The following is a 17,796-nucleotide window of genomic DNA, read 5'->3' as shown; positions in this document are numbered from 1 at the left end:
CTCTCAAGCTTCTATCTACCACACCCCTCGAAACAAGCTAAACCCTAACCTAACCGCTCAATCTCGACCCTCAATTGAAGTCCTCTCACCCCCTCTCGAGCCCCAAATTGCCATGAAATCAACCAAACGCGCTTGCATTGTCGGAGTCGCGCTCAATTGCTACTTCAAACAGATCTCTCAGAAGTGTTTTTGAAAATCTTCATCTTCTTCATTTTCATCATCAGTTAGAGTTTCCTGGTTTTCGAGCTCTTCGAAGATGTCGATGGCGTCGCAAGAGCATCTGGACAAGATGCAGCTTCGCCAAAACTACTATAACCTCTGGCACATCGATCTGTCTTTCACTCATCTCTCTCTCTCACCACCCATCTCCTCTACCACCTTCACCATTACTGTAAATGTCATTCCACTACCACCACTGTTGCCACTCCACCTCTATAACTACCATTATTACCACCATCGCCACCGCTTCACTACCACCACCACTACTATTGCCACTACTACTACTACTATTACCTCTCCTTTACCACCGCCACGCCATCTCCTCTACCACTACCACAACTTCACCACTAATTTCCTTCACCATCACCACCACCACCACCATTACCTCTTATCTACCACCTTCATTACTGTTGCCGCTCCCTCTCTTCCACCATAGAAAATTAGTTCCTAATTCTTGGTAACCAAAAAAAAATGGGCCGCGAGAAAATGTTTTTAATTGACCACAAAAAATTAACTTTATTTTAATAGAAAATATTTTTCATTAAAATATTACCCCAATTTCTACCAAATAAAAATAATAATAATTTTTTTCATTAAAATAAAAATGAAACAAATAAATTTTCAACCTTAGTAACTAAAAAAAAAATCAAAAATAAAAAAAAAATGAATTTTTTTTTAAAAAATCATTAACTACAAAAAAAAAAAAAAATTTAATAAAACCACGTCACACCGCCTCTCCTCTTCTTTTTTCCTTTTCTTTTCGTTTCCCCCTCTTTCTATCTAAATTCCCCCCCTCCTTTTGTTTCTCACCAACTCAAAAAACTCCCTTAAACAAAAAAATCCCCAATTTCATCTCTCTCTCTCTCTCTCTCTCTCTCACTCTTACTCTCACGTCTGCAAGCAGCGGCAGCGGCAGCGGCAGCAGTAGCAAGGGGGGACGATGGCGAGCAGCGAGCGACGACAGTGAGCATCGAGTGACGATAGCTAGCAGCGGCAGCGGTGGTGTGGCGTCTCAGATACCTTTTGCCGATTCAACCCGTCCCTCCGATTGAGCTATTAGGGTTTTGCCCCAAAACGAAAACCTGGCAACGCCGACTGAGGTAAACCTCTCTCTATCTCTCTCTCTCACACACACACACACACACACAAACACACACACATTTCAATCCAACATATATGTATATGCACATAAGTAATTGAGGCTTAGTTATGAACATTTGTGTTAATGCAGAGCCTAGAAAGCTTGAGAAAATTGCATAATAATAGATGAAGATTCAATTTTTTTTTTTTTTATTTTTCTGTTTGTTGATTGACTTTGTACTTTCTTTTTTCCCCAGAATTATTATTGCTTTTGGTAATGAAGCATGGGTCGTTCCAGGACAATTCTTCAGTAACAATTTCATTTTTTTTTTTGTTCCTACTTAGTTTTTGGGCATTTCTGTGACCATGTAGATTTATTTGTGTTTAATTTCTTCATTTAATTGGGTTGTTGATGAGGTTCTGTTTGTTAATTTCTTAGCTCATGTAAATATTATTATGCAATCCAAGAGTGTTAATTTCTGTGACCATGTAGATTTATTGTTATGATGGCAAAAGTTTCTCTTTTCTGGCCTAATTAAATTGCCAAATCCTCACCCTATTTATAGACCGCTGCAAGTCCAAAAAATCCATCCTTCACTGACATGAAATTTCCCTAGTCATTCACTCTCCTTCCCATATATTTTTTTTCAAAATTTTTCTGATAGCGAAATTTTTGGATAAATTATACTCGTGCATAAGACCTATGGTTGTATTTGTTTGCTTAAAATCTTGCTTGGAGAAAACTAGGGGTCACTAGTTTATTGGTTAAAAATCAGTCCAATAGCCTTGTGGTTGTGGTTTGAATTCGAGGGAAACCACTTGGTACATAATGTTCAAATGTTACGTAGGCCACCCTTCCAAGACCCCCATTAATGGGGACTAATCTGCCTATACTTTTATAATCTTCTTTGGAGAGCCATTTAACGGTTTTAAATATTTAATTTCTATGCAGTTAAGTAGTAGGAGATCAGCAACTCTTTTATTATTTGTACAAAAGCTTGCATATCCCAGAGGTTTTAACTGCTTTTAAATAGTTTATTTTCTTTGTGTTTCTTGATTTAAATAAAAAGATTCCGAAAACCTAAGATGACGGCAGCATAGTTGGCGAAAACATTGCATACCGGTATTTTTTTCACAGTTTAACAGTGTTTTAGAAATGTCGGGAAAGTAGACATTATTATTAGTGTTAGTGCAATGCAATACACCATGTTACTTGCTTGGTAGAATAATGACACTGAATTGGTCAGTGCTCTGTATAACTTCTGTATTCTCCGTTTCTTTGCGGCAGCATGCAGTGTGCTCATCTGCAGATGGACGACAGACAATCAAAAACAGCTTTAGAAGAGGGAAAACTCGAAGATGCAGTCAGTTGTAGGGCAAAGGTATTTAATATCCACAATCATGTGATATATTTCCTCTGGGTATATCAAAAAGTATTTAGATATATCGGTATATTATGTGGCTGCAGTACTTCTCTGATTACCAGGCTCTTGCTGTAGTTTTGTAACACACAGGAAACTTTAATCCAATTTTTTTTATCTAATTAAAACCAAATAAGACAGAATTATTCAAAGCTATTTCGTGCAACACCTAATTTCTGGTAATTAACTTTCCTCTTAACAAATTCTTAATTTTATTTGGTTATTATTATTGTTTTGTGTTTCGTGTTTCTGATTGTTGTTTGTTGTAGATGAGAGAGATGATTTATCAAGGCTCGATTCGGACAAGTTCAATTCGATCATCAATGAAGTGGAAAGCTTGCATCAATTAGGTATTTACAAAATTAGTCACATTAATAGTTTAAAATCAGTATAGATAATATGTGCTTAGAAGTTATGTATGTGTTTATTTATATGTATTAGGTTAGTTGGGTAAGTTGGGTTGCTTAACTAAATAGTTGATTTCTATTGAACATGTTGCTGTGTTTGCTTCCTGCATTTTGTAAAGCCATCAAACTAAACAGTAGATTATTAGTATGTGGGTAAAAGGTATTATATTCTTGGGCAAATTACGATGGTAGTCCTTGTACTTTGGTACTTGTGTCATTTTAGTCCTTGTAATTTTAATTGATTTGATTTTGATTTTGAATTTGTGATTTTGTCTCAATTTGATCTAATTGGTTACAAATCTTAGCATTTGTTTAATAAAAAAATATTCACATAAGTGTCATGGTCCTTGTGTCATTTTAGTCCATGTAATTTTAATTGAATCAATTTTGATCTTGAATTTATGATTTTGTCTCAGTTTGGTCCAATTTGTTATAACTCTTAGTATTTTTTTTAATAAAAAATATATACATAAGTGTCATATGCCATATTTTTAAAGGTAATATTATAAACTTATCAAACTCAGTGTGTTAACTTCAATTAATTTAGTGATAATTTTTCTTAAAAAGCACTATTGATATTATCAATTGGACGAAATTGACGCAAAATTTAAAATTAATGGTCAAAATTGAGTCAATTGGAAGTGTAGGGACCAAAATGATACAAGGGGTAAAATATAGGGATCATCGGTGTAATTTGCCCTATATTCTTTATGGGTTTTTTAAATTTCTTAAATGGTGTTGTTCTTCAAGCAAGTTGATTCTAGCTTAATCATCTGAATTTATTATGTGTATGTGTTAGTCTGGTTATTGGTGGGCTGAAATCTACAAACAATATTGTTTTCTTGAATTTGGTTTTCAGTACAGAAACCTAGAGAACAAGTTGCAGATGCTGAAGCTCTGTTGAACATCACGAACACGTTGGTTACATCTGTTAAAGCACACAGTAAAGAGGGAATTACCCCTTCAGACTTTGTAAACTGTCTGCTCAGAGATTTTGGGCGACAAGGTGGGGCAAGTACCAGCACAGAGGATGGTAGGAACTCTATTGCTTGGAAGGATGTTGGTCTAGCAGTTTCTCATGTTTTCATGAAGGCTCCTGGATGTTGCACCATGTATGTGTGTAGTGGTATCCTCGATTTTCTGTGATTGTAATGTTCAATTTTAGATTTGGATTTTCATGTGTTACTCTGCATATTCTCTACAGGCTTGGACCTATGAATAACGAACCAAAGCAACGGAAGGTTGTTGTTCATAAAAAACGTGTGAGGCCAACAGAAAGTTCCCGGCCTGAAGAGGTAAGCAAGCTTTAACCAAAGTTCCTACATTTTTTTTCTTTTCTTTTTGATGAGAAGAAATATTTAGTACAAACATGGTGCTAAAAATAACATGCTCAGCATTATTCAAATAGGTAAGAAAGTGGATTAAACATAAGGCCTTGTTACTTTGGTAGAAAATGAATGGGGCAGAGGACTTGTGGTGCTCCGAAGTTTGCAATTTCTGGTTCACTGGAAAAGAACAAGACAATGGATTGCCACATTTTTTTTCTTTTTCATTTTAAAGGCATGCAATTAAAAGGAATCATATGAAAGGGTGACGAATAATCAATGAGTACTTAGTAGGACCTATTTCTGTGGTTTTTATCTTTTGGGACATTGTGTTTTCATTTTTTTACTTTATTAGTAAGTTGTGGTTTACACTGATTTTGCTTCCAAAGACAAGGGGAATTCCAAAGTTTGTATTTTGTGGAAATATACTGCCTGTGCAAATTAGCTTTGAATAATTCTGTCTTATTTGGTTTTAATTAGAGTTATTACAGAGTCTGTTTGTCTCCACAGTTTGAATAATTCTGTCACTATGTGCTTATCATCTAGATGATTGGATCCATCCTTCACAGCTACCAAATAAGGTTATAACTACTTCCATGAATGATAGTTGCCTTTATGGCTACTAAAGAATGTTGGAGCATGGACACAGATATGACACGATACGAGCACTTTGACAACTTTTAAAAAGATTTATAACATGAAAATGATAATGACTGCATTTTTAATAAATAATAGGACATGCTTGGTCATGTGTCCGATATGTGTGGGTGTGTGTCTAACAAGTGTCTGTGTCCAACGTTGAACATGGAAACAACACCTTTTTAGAAGTGTTTCTGCTTTTTAGATGGTGACTTTTATGTTTTATTTTTTTGGCTATAAATCTTTAGTGGCTGCGCTTTGTTGAATTTATGTTGCATGAATTACTAGATATGTTGGATATTCTTCTTGCTTCTGCAAAGAAGCAGGTTCTCATGGTCGCGATACTCTTGGGATTTTCCGAGTTCACCAGTTTGAGAAAGTGGAGTAGTTCTGCCTTACTAGTTTTAAGTTCAAATATTATGACAGATTCTTCACTCTTATAATAATAATAGATATATTAAGTTCAAACACTCTGTAAATTTGTCTTAGCACCACCGGCCCATAGTTTTTCACTGCATCCAAAAGCTAAAAGCCAAGCAACCCTACATGGGACTTCCAAACCAAATGATCCTCTACTCATCCCTCCTCCTTAGTCAGCAACAATGGTGTATGATACTTCAAATTTGGTCGAAATTGCCACTAGTTTTGATTTTTGATGAAACTGGTTTTCACTGGACAAGTCCAATCAGTACACACACACACATATATATAGTCGAGACGTGTGAAATTGAGATTAATTTCTATTCATTAAGCCAACCCTTATATATAACCTTAGGTATGTTGCTGTTATTGCCCATAAGCACTTCACATTTCACACAAGAGAGCAAAAGAGAGAGAGAGAAGCATCCGGTAGTACTGTAGGTTCACTGATTGGGAAAGTCGACTTCGTTAATGGCAAGGCTAGGGTTAGGCCGTGTTGTTGGCAATCATGTTAGTGCCCTTTGTGCTTTTATACATGATGAACAAAACATATGTCTAGTGTTCAAACCATATGTCTAGTGTTCAATTCAAAGAGAGGCATGCCCCCATGATAAGAATTGTTGTTAGCGTCCCCAGTGGGGGTAAGGCTGCTTACATCTTATGCTTCCCAGACCCTGCTTTAGTGGAAACTTCGTGCATTGGGTCGTCCTCCTTTAAGATTTGTTGAATTGAGTTACAGATCATGACATGGGTATGATTTCGGATGCACAAAATGGTGTCAGGCTCTCAAGTCTCTACAAACATTGGTTTCTAATTTCACAAGTACTGCCATATCAATGTATTGCATTTAAAATTGTAAGTATTGCATTTTTTTAAAAAGCCATACACAGTAGTTTAAAATATGACGTAATTTTTTTTTCCTTTAGCTTCAAATATGAAGTGTTAAAACTATCATTAACAAAATTATTGCCTAGTGATTTATAGCAAAGGATGCTGTTGCTACGGGGAATAATGTTACAACATTTATACCAATGGCTTATTCATTATCAACCTATGTCTGTGAAGTTGCATTAATCATATCATATCATAGAGAAAATAAAGTTTTACCTATTTTCTGTGCACTTAGAAGTGCTTGCTCCATAGATCATATATTTTATTTAGTCTAAAAGGAATGGTGTAGTGATTCTGTCAAACTTTGAAAAAGGTCACGAGACATGTTTTTTGGTCCATGGTAATTTTGATTTCTTTGAGAGAAGCTTCAAAGCATCAATGGACACCCATGTATTTAGTTCTTTGAGTGGACAGTGGAGTCCATGTGAATGAATCTAATTTCTTGACAGATATGGAGAAACCAATTCAGTAATCAATTGGTTCATAAAACCATTGATGCTGTCTTTCTCCCTTGATGATATCATCACGAAGATGAAGATGTATTGGCTAAAAGCTACTCAAAGGTCCTAAAAAGAATGGTACACTTTATAAAGTGACTGGTCATTGCTTAATTTACGCCTATACTAAAGTGATCACTTCAAAGTATCGACATAAAAGATGTGAAGAAAATTTTATAATATAACTTTGAAATTAATTCATATTGATATGGCATTGGCGGTAGGTTGGGTTTTGAGAAATGACATATAATAATTCATGACATATAGTAGTTCACGTCATTATAAATAAATTGATTTCTAATTTCACAAGTACTGCCATATCAATGTATTGCATTTTTTTCCTTTGCTATCAATGTATTTTAAACTACTGTGTATGGCTTTTAAAAAAAATGCAATACTTTCAATTTTATTGCTTTTGAAATCTATATTTAGTTGTATTTGTTCATCTGAATGCAGGTGACCAGATGGGTAAATGTCCTCAAAATCAGGTTGGGTAAATGTCCTCAAAATGATTGTTTCAAGATGCAATACATTGTTGCATTCAATGCAAGGGTAGTAACCAACCAAATACTTCGATTATTTGATTAAAATCCTATTAATGTACCTGCAAATATACTCATTTGTTGTTGTTGATGAAAAACTGTTAGCATACTACAGCATACGGATGAGATCTTTGTTATAGGAAGCATAGCATTGTTTGTTATTAGTAAGGAAAAAGTGTTACTATGTTTCCAAAAGAGTTTTGTGGTGGTGTTAATTTTACTGTTGTTTCCAAAATAAATGTGGATGAGTACAGATTGTTGCCTTCAAACATTACTGTTTTCACCCTTGATTTCTCAGGGTCTGGACTATCTGGAGGAGAGCATGTCACATTAGGGTGGAATGAAGTAAATGGCTGAGCAATTTAAATATTTCCTATTTTATAAAACAGTGACTGTGTGAATGGAGTGTATGATGTCAGATGATCAAATGAGTTGCTCCAGTCAAATACATTCTTTGAGGATTGAAATTGCTGATGTATAATTTAAACCCTATTATTAACTAACAAGTTGTCTGTATTCAAATACACTAACAAGTTGTCTATATTGAAATTTTTTTTTCCAACCACTTCATGTGGAAAACATTTTCTCCAATTTTGAGAACTCTAGCCCACTTGCTCTGATCTTTTTTGTTTTCTAATTTTCTGTTTACTTACAGTATTTTTCTTTCTTATTTCTTTCCAGCAATTTGAGGTGGAATAAGTTGCAAGATGTCATTCCTCCTGAAATAGGTGAACTAAAGAGTCTAACCCATCTGTGAGTAATTTCATCATCTTTGAGGGTATTAGTTTTGTTGGAATTTTCTCATATTATTTATTCTATATACTATTAATGTGTTATAATGAATCTTCTGCAGATACTTGAGTTTCAATAATTTCAAAGGAGAAATCCCCAAAGAATTAGCTAATCTTCCTCTGCTACGTTACCTCTATCTACATGAAAATCGTTTTATTGGGCGAATTCCACCAGAATTGGGCACTCTGCAACAACTCGGACATTTGTAAATTTCATGTTCTATTCCCTACAGTATTTGTATGCTTTACTATTTGTATCTCATTGCAGATAATCTCTCTGTGATAACATCTTAAGCTTGCTTTCATTGCAGGTACCTGGATCATAATCAATTTACTAGGAGAATCCCGGATGCATTCTATAAGCACACTTTCTTGAAAGAAATGTGAGTTTCTGTCTTCAATCAGTACAAGCAAATTGCAATTACCCAACACTAGGTGAAATGCTAATTAATTAAATGTTGTCACAGGTATATTGAAGGAAATGCTTTCCGGCCAGGTGTGAACCCTATTGGCGTCCACAATGTCCTCGAAGTTTTTGACACAGAGTTCTTGTTTTAGTCAAAGCTTCCACATATTATTTACTCGTAGAATTGTTTCTTTTTGTTCTTGCTAAAACTAGGGTGTTTCAGTTTGAATTGGAATGTAGTTCTATAAATAGGATGTATATAATGTACACTAGTGTTTTCAGAAATTTAAGAAATTTTGGAAGTAGGTTGTTTGACAGTTTAGAAAGGTGTTGTTGGATTCTTTGGTTGTCATTATTTTGTGTGAACAATGTCTGGTGGAACACCATGGTGGGGATGTCTGGTTGTTTGACAGAAATTGAATAAATCGAATGTTAATGAATTATGTATTGTGTCGAATGTTAATGATTCAGTTAATTTGAGTGATGTTTTAAAATTATAGGTTTATTATGGATTGAATAAATTATTAGGAATTACAAGTGTATTGTTTTCTTGCTTTGGCGACCAATTTATTAGTCGCGACAAATAAATAATTTTTTTTCGCAAAAAATGACAATTGCCGACCAAGAGTTTTGGTCGCAAAAAATACATCTATTGCCGACCAAAATAGCTCTTGGTCGTGGAAACTCACTTTTGCCGACCAAAAGTTTTGGTCGCGAAAAGTAACAAATGGCGACCAAAACCTTTTTTGGTCGTGGAATGTCACAATTGGCGACCCTCCTTTTTGATCGCGGAATGTCACGATTGGCGACCAAAATTTTTGGTCGCGGAATGTCACGATTGGCGACCAAACTTTTTGGTCGTTGAATTTGATAATTGGCGACCAAACTTTTTGGTCGGGAAAATATCACTTTTCGCAACCAAAGTGTTTTAGCGACTAAATGAATTAGTCGCGGTAATGATATATTTCGCGACCAAAAATTTAGTCGGCAAATCCGACTTTTGCCGACCAACCAAAATTTTGGTTGCGAATTACTTTTGCCGACCCTCAATTGGCGACCAAAATAGCGACCAAAAAATTTGGTCACAGATAACTTTTGCCGTCCAAAAATAGACTTTTAGCGACCAATTTTTTTGTTGCCAAAAGTGTAAATTCTTGTAGTGAGCTATACACAGAGAAGTGAGATTCATGTTCTCATTATGATCTTGTGAGCCTCGGTTTGGAAAGAGGTAATTTAGTCTACATAAATTAGCTTTGTTTAGAATTTTTTATTTTTTATTTTTTTAGTTTGGATGTAATAGTTATGAGAGAAAAAATGAAATGATTATGATTTAAGTGTGACATTTTATCTTATTAGCTAAATTAGCTTATTTTATCTTTTATATTTATTTAGCCACTTTAACTCTTGCCAAACAAGGCTTGAGTTTATATTTGTCCACATCACCCTAGCTTTTTAAGATTGGTCATCCATAAAAGATTCAAATTAATCTGATATTAATAATTATATGATTTTATTATATTTATTTTATATAAAGAAAAAACGCACACACTGCTTGTGTAATTTATAATTAAATAGGATAAGTATGACATGGCTGGGCTTCCCTTCAGTCTAAATCTAGATTGAAAGGTATTGTTTGGGCCCGAGAGGCCCATCACATATCCCATTTTGATAATTCAAACTGCTAATTTTAAAGAGCTCTTTGTGTTTATTATTTATGAAAAAAATTAAGTAAATTTGATAATTGTAGTCAGTTCAATTTATGACTTTTATTATTAAAAAAATGGATAGGCTATTTTTAAAAGCACATATGTCATCTATTTTTTTAGAAACAAACACAATAATAAACAATTAGATGGATAACAATCCCTAATAAATTGTCCAGGTTGATAATTTTCTTCTTAAGAATGTAAATTTTCTTATCAATATAACAAAAGAAAAAAAAAAAAAACTAATAATTTATTTGTGTTTGAGAAAAGGCAATGTTTGGTTTGTGTTTGAGAGATGTGTTTTAGAGATAAAAAGTACGAAAAGTTGTTTGGTTTGGTTTTTTTCAAAAGATGTTTTGGAAAATTATTTTGAGAGAGAGTTTTGGAAAAAGTGATTGATTTGATGTGTGTGAGAGAGAGATTTGTTTGGACAACTTGTTTGGTTTACAAGTTTTGAGAAATTTTTTTGGAAAAATTTGTTTGGTTTGATTACTTTTAAAAACTTATTTGTAGAGAAAATTTCCCAAAATTTTTTCAGAAATACAAACCAAACCAAAGTGTCTGAGAATCAAATCTCTCTTAATTTCAAAGTTTATATATATATATATATTTGCTTTGAATCATGTGAATCTGACGTGCCATCCAGTTTCTCCACAAAAGACAGTCATTTTACTTTTAAGTTGGATTATAGTGAAGAACCATAAATTACCAAAGGGTGGTTATATTACATATATTAGAAGTGTTGATCCACTACACTACATGTGCACAAGGATAATTAAATTGATAATTACAAATTAAAACAGTTAAATAGAGTTAAAAATTACTCCAAACAATTACAGCGTAAGCCAACTTCAATTATATTATTGTGGTTATTTGTTTTAAAGTAGTATAAATATTACATTGGAGAGAGATAGAGATAAATCAACCTTTGTAGCACTTTGTTCATGTGTTCAATACTACATATAAAGTCGTGTGAACAAAATTACACATTTATTATTTCAGATGAAAAGCTAGAATTAGAGACATGAAAATAAGGTAATTGCCTATTATTGTCTATGATGATCCACAAAAAAAAAATATGCCTAGAGCCTACACTAATAAACATTGGTTACTAATTTTGTTAAGTTTTGTTGTTTCTCCATTTTGTTTTCCATTCTAACAACTTGATTGTAGTCGAACAAAGTTTACTTGCAATTGATTTACATAAAATAATCTTTTTTATTTATTTTTTACTCCACATGTGGTGATCTCACATGAAAGTTGAATGTTTGCACATTTTAAGGAAGGTGTTGTGAGATATTTTATACACTACAGCATTTTCTTAGTCTAATGACATTTGAAAGTGTCATAAAATTATTCTTCTAATAACATTTTTTGGTCTTGTGGCATTTTGAACAAGTGCCATTTCTATCGGTGCCACAGTAGATACGAGTGCCACGGTAGATACTTGCAAGTGCCACTGCATCATCATGGCTGAAAACTTTCAATGACATTTTAATGTCATGGTAGATATTATTTGTGGCACTATCAAGCGCCATTAAAAAAAGAGCTAGTGACACTTGTATGTGTCATTACGCCATCAAGACTAAAACCTTTCAGTGACACTTTAATGTCATGGTAGGCACTATTCGTGACACTATCAAGTGCCATTCATGACAATAATTCGTTGTAAAACAATTTGATCCGCTCTTGCAGAGACTTGAACCGCCAACCTTCCGCACCATAAACCTTATACACCACACTCTTCCCACTACACCTCTGTAGCACCACATGATTATATATGCAACATATATTATTTATATAGTACATACATCCATATTAATATAAAAGTATATGTATAAACATAATTATTTTATTGAACATAATTTATGTAAAATAAACTATTTACTACCAAAATAAAAAAAAAAGACCACTTTTTAGTCGCCAATTCTATACTTTTGGCTACTAATTATTGTTTAGTTGCTAAAAAACTTAACTTTTGCCGACCAAAATCAGATTTGGTCGCCGAAGATGCACTTTTAGCTACCAAAAATTTTTATTCCCGCCTTAGGATTTTAGTTCTCCCGCGCTAAAAATGACCACTTTTGGCGACTAAACTTATTTTTTAGTCGCCAATTGTAAACTTTTGGCTGCTAAAATTTTTTTTGGCACCAAAAAGCTTTACTTTTGGCTACTAAAATTTTTTTAGTTGGTAAAACGCATATAATCAGCGACCAAACTTATTTTTAGTCGCCAATTGTAGACTTTTGGCTACTAAATTTTTTTAGTCGCCAAAAAACTTTACTTTGAGCTACTAAAAATTTTTTAATCATTAAAACACATATAATCAGCGACCAAACTTAGTTTTAGTCGCCAATTGTAAATTTTTGGCTACTAAAATTGTTTAGTCGCCAAAAAACTTTACTTTTGGCAACTAATGCTGTTTTGGTCGCTGAAAGCTATACTTTCAACGACCAAATTTTTTTGGTCAGGAAATTTAGTCGCTGAATATGCTTTTTCGTGTAGTGTATATTGAGTTTAATTCATTTATTTTTAATCATTTACTGCATTTTAAAAATTTAGAAAATATATTGACATTTTTTGTTTTTTCAAAAATGTCATTATAAGCTTGGAAAGTTTTTGGCTTAGTGGCATTTCTCAAAATGCTATAAAATATTTGTTTATGACACTTTTCACCTAAGTGCCATAAAAAGTAATTTGCACCTACCTAGTGTCCTGACATTTTTTAAAAAATGTCATTGCAAATATTCATAAAAAGTTTTTGTAGTGACATTTTTGTTGTAGTGAAGTGACACTTTTTTTATTGAAATGCCACTAGAGCCTTGTATGTTTGTGGCTCTATGACATTTTTCAAAAAAATGCCACCAAATATTCTTTTTGTGGCATTTTTTAAGAATATACCACTAGTATGGTGTCACTAAAATATGTTTTTGTTGTAGTGTTGTGACACTTGTTCATTGAAATGTCACTAGAGCCTTTTATGTTTGTCGTTTTGTGGCATTTTTCAAAAACGTACCACTAAATATCATTTTTGTGGTATTTTCTAAAAATATACCACTAGTATAGTGCCACTAAAGTATGTTTTTGTTGTAGTTTTGTGACACTTGTTCATTGAAATGTCACTAGAGCCTTTTATGTTTGTCGTTTTGTGGCATTTTTTAAAAACGCGCCACTAAATATAATTTTTTGTGGCATTTTCTAAAAATATGCCACTAGTGTAGTGCCACTAAAATATGTTTTTGTTGTAGTGATATTTACTGTATTCAGAATACTACTACCACATTATCTTGTGTCGTTTTCTCTATGTGTATGCACTTATTACTTGCTTTAGTGTTTTATTGTGGATTGAAAACACGATTTTACACAAAAAAAAAAAAAAAAAAGGTGGTTTAAAAACAAATTTTTTGTATAAAAATTTATGCATAATGATGTGGTAACAACAATCATTTTACTCAAACCTAAATTAAACATAAATTTGAGTACAAATCATTAAAAACACACTTTACTTCTTGACCCAAATAGAGTTTTACTCAAATTTTTATCCAAATCAAGAGAGATTAAGATGTTTACTCAAAATTTAAGATTATTTTGTGACTTTCAAATTTACCGCTGTGCCATTAGTGAAACTTTTATTCAAATTTATGCTTATGTTTGTCCATTGAAATGATTCATATTTTTTAGTACAATTTGAAGATGGCTTGATGTGTGTCTTTTAATTTGAAAGAAAAACCCACAAACAATCACATTATTTAATATAAACACTGTGTTTGTATACTATTACTTTGTTGAAGAAATTAAATAGAGAACCAACTATAAGGTAGAGATTATTTAAAATGTACAAAAGGAGTTGGTTATGTTTCAAAATCAAATTACTATAAGAACGAATGACAACAGCCTATGATTGAAAAATGCTTTTGCACATGGGGTTTATAGATATCAATTGAACACCAGATACCACGTTATTGTCAATTTTTTATCACTTATTTGGCAATAAGGAGAAAATGAATAAATTGGTCATCTTTTGATTTGATCACTCTTTTGGCAAAAAATTTCAAATTTAAATTAATAATTTCATGGGAGAAATTAGATTAGAATCATTTTGAGTCTTACAAGAAACAACTTCCATATGTGTATGTGTTGACAACGATGGAGTAACTATTTGCCAAAAGTACAGACATCCACAAAGTTGTAAGTTTATGTATGGGGTTGACTCCTACCTGTCAATAAAGGTCAAGGAAATTGGTAACGTGATGACAAGAGAGTTGGCAACTGAAAACTACAGTGAACAGCCATCATAACTATAACAATCCTAAAATAGCAAAATTCCTTGTCAAGTTTGTAAGAATAAAACTCAAAGGAATTGATGGGTCTGCATAAGTGGTGGAGCAAATTTCAATCAAATATATCACTGTGGAAGAATTAGACCTACAGGGGTAGGGACAATCTCACATAAACAATTTCTATTGGACGTAATCCTCTTAAGAAGTAACGTAGGCATGCAAAGGTTTTAGAAAAAATTGTAATAAATTGGTTGCTTGTAATGAACAGTGTTATTAGCTCATAATCTTGTGGCCTATGTTATTTTCATTTTTTAGAATTAATCTTAAAAAAAAAAAAAAAAAAGAACAAAGTAAGATGGCCGTATCTTCATCAGAATTTATTGAAAGAGTTGTGAATTGAACAATACATTTATCATAGTATAATATATTTAAGATATATGGATAAGCCATTGTGAATGCAAAACTATTTTCTTTGTGATTTCCGTTTAGGACTAAGATTTATAATTAAAAAATTAAAAGGTTACTATAAATTGTTATATTATTTTTTTATTTTTTATAATTTTTTAATAAAAATTTTAAAAATCAACAAAAATAAACTAAAAGCCAAGCATTGACACTGAAACAAAGTTCAAACTGACACCAATCCTATCACACACTCACCACCACCACAACTAAAGTAAAGACATCAAGACATCATGATGATCATGATCATGATCATGATAATGAGATTTCAAAAATTGATTGAGAATGAGAGAAGAAAAAAAAGTGATTGATTGATGTGTAAGAAAGAGAAAGTGATTTTAGAAATTATTTTGGAAAAATTACAAACCAAAGAAGTTTTTTAGAAATTTTTTTCCAAAATCACTCTATCAAGCCAAACCAAACATATCCAAAAAAATTTATCTTTAAAAGTGAAAATTTTGTTAAAAAACACATTTATTGACCAATTTTTATCGTCGCGAGGATAATCGTTAAAAGGTCGTCTAAAAAGTAAAAAAAATAAGGTTTTGAGTGACAAAATTTTAAAAAGTCACTAATGATTACACTTTTAAAGACAAAATAATTTGATCTAAAAAAAGTTTATTTTTTGAGACAAAATTTGGTCCTAAAAAGATAATAATTCATCTTTAATATCTAATTTTCATTGTTAAAATTATAATAACGACACTTTTCATAACGAAAATATTTAGTTCCTAAAAAATAATTTTATCCCTAAATTTTAGTGTTATAGTGTGACATGAGATTTTGAGTCTCATGGAATTTTGAATCTTTTCAAATGGTATGATTAGTGTTTTCATGAGGAGGAATGGGATTCACAATCCAATTCCACGATTTTACATGGCTAAAGTTATTTTATTTTATAAAAATAACAAAGTTATGTTTTTATATAATTCTATAAATTTAATTCCAACTAATTAATATTTTTACTATATTAAATAGACAAAAGCAACTAATCTTTACACAATATTCTTATAATTACACTCAATCTAATTTGACAATTAGAGATGGCCTGACATCTTAGTTTAGTAGTGGTTTAAGATTTTTAATTTTCTCAACTTATAAGAAATTGGAGCATTCCACAATTTAATGTATAAATATATTATTAAATTTTAGATAAGAAATTAATTGATTCAATGATTAAGTCACTTTGATGAGTGATTATTAAGTAGTTTCGCAATATGATCACGTGATATTTTATAATATTATGATTGATAAAAAAAAATTAAATATTATAATTTTATATTAAATAATTAAAATATATAATAAATAATAATTAATAAAAAAATATGAACACTGAATATTTTCAAATTACCAAATAATTTTCCCATCTCGATAGAGAAAGCATCTGGGCATGTCTACAAGCACCAAATTGTGGGGCACGCTCATGCATCTGGTTGTATATAATGTATGTTTTAATCTCTCTCTCTCTCTCTCTCTCTCTCTCTCTCTTTGAACAATAGATAAAGCTTTATTGATGAATTTAGCAGAGAACATGCAAAAATACATCAGTAGAGCACGAAAAAAACAAGATTGGTGAGAAACCAATCAGACAGGTAAGAAAATAGCAAACAAACTGAAGGAAGAAGAACAGAGGTGCAATGCAGAGGAGCAATGCAGACAGCGAAAAACAGAGGTGCAAAGTAGTCTGCACCGCTTGAGCTAACAAACCTGGCCTCACCAAACTATAACAATCCTTGCCTCACCCCTGAGATATTGTAAAGGAAATCTGAAATCGAAAAATGAAGTTCCTTTGAAGCAGCCTTAAGCCAGAAAGCAAGCATAATGAGAATTAGCTCTTGCAGCTCCTGCATATTTTGATGAGACGCATTAAAGGAACAATCATTCCTATACTTCCAGATTGACCAGAGTGTTACCAGAGGTATGGCACGCCAAATCCGCAGCTCAGCTTTCCTGTAAGGGTACCCTGACCAACCCAAAAGACACCCCACCACTGCAGAAGACCTGACCATACTCTTCAAACAAATAGGCAGAGCATGAGAACATGCTCCAAAGATTCCTGCTGTGATTTACAAAATACACACAATGTAGAGGCTGAACTATCCAAGACTCCAATCCGCTGCAAGAAAACAAAAGTTTTGATCTTGTGCTTCCATGCAAGCCAACCAAAAAACTGGACCTTAGGAGGAAGAAACTTGATCCACACCAGACGACTGAAACTCTTATTTCCTCTATAAGCACTGTTGGTATGATTGTATAAGTTAGACACAAAAGATTGCCCTAGCATGGCTGCTCTCCAATTGAAGAGAGGGGGCTGAACCTACAATGCCATAGAGCCTTAGCAATTCATTCTTTTCCCAAACAAAGAGAGGCCTCCTACATGTGACTAACCAATTCTTAGTTGCACCAGATACTTCCACAAAATTCTTTAGTAGACCATCGTTTTGTAAAGATAAATTGAAGAGGCGAGGGAACTCATCTTTTCGACAGAGATTCCCACACCAAGGATCAACCCAGAAACTTATGCGATAGCCATTTCCCACCTTTAACTGGAGGTTGCTAGCATAGAATAGTGAAAGAGACTGGTTTTGTTCACCTGCTGCCACTATGCCATTCCAGATATATGAGGATAAGGTGTTTAAACTTGGGTTTGGAACCCATTTCCCACCAAGGAACCGATATTTACTGCAAATAACCTTATACCAAAGTGACG

At 32.9% G+C, this 17,796-nt stretch overlaps 1 protein-coding gene and 1 long non-coding RNA gene across 3 annotated transcripts; both read left to right on the top strand.

The window, feature by feature from the left end:
• The first annotated feature begins 1,000 nt into the window (after positions 1-1,000).
• LOC114301133 (uncharacterized) lies at positions 1,001-6,289 on the top strand. 2 transcript variants are annotated; one of them, XR_014342905.1, is made up of 5 exons: positions 1,001-1,319; positions 1,557-2,681; positions 2,990-3,070; positions 3,987-4,239; positions 4,332-6,289. It is a non-coding gene; the product is annotated as an uncharacterized LOC114301133 (long non-coding RNA). The 2 variants fall into 2 exon arrangements; XR_014342906.1 differs by having other exon boundaries at positions 1,173-1,319; positions 2,588-2,681.
• A 1,096-nt stretch (positions 6,290-7,385) lies between these two features.
• On the top strand, positions 7,386-9,081 carry LOC145801430 (uncharacterized). Its single transcript, XM_082892812.1, has 5 exons — positions 7,386-7,786; positions 8,123-8,194; positions 8,295-8,438; positions 8,544-8,615; positions 8,700-9,081. The coding sequence occupies exons 1-5, from the start codon at positions 7,782-7,784 to the stop codon at positions 8,788-8,790; spliced, it is 384 nt and encodes a 127-aa protein (XP_082748938.1). The 5' UTR covers positions 7,386-7,781; the 3' UTR covers positions 8,791-9,081.
• Positions 9,082-17,796: the final 8,715 nt, after the last annotated feature.

This window comes from Camellia sinensis, chromosome 10, assembly GCF_055761805.1.
Source record: "Camellia sinensis isolate YWXY chromosome 10, ASM5576180v1, whole genome shotgun sequence".
In the NCBI taxonomy this organism is placed as follows: domain Eukaryota; kingdom Viridiplantae; phylum Streptophyta; class Magnoliopsida; order Ericales; family Theaceae; genus Camellia; species Camellia sinensis.
The sequence above is the reverse complement of the archived record's forward strand: the minus strand, read 5'-3'. Positions and strand labels throughout refer to the sequence as shown.

Excerpts from the sequence above, each read along its gene's own strand:
- LOC145801430 (XM_082892812.1), top strand. Across the intron at positions 8,439-8,543 it reads CTGCAACAACTCGGACATTT|GTACCTGGATCATAATCAAT; the intron begins GTAAATTTCATG and ends CTTTCATTGCAG. Across the intron at positions 8,616-8,699 it reads CACACTTTCTTGAAAGAAAT|GTATATTGAAGGAAATGCTT; the intron begins GTGAGTTTCTGT and ends ATGTTGTCACAG.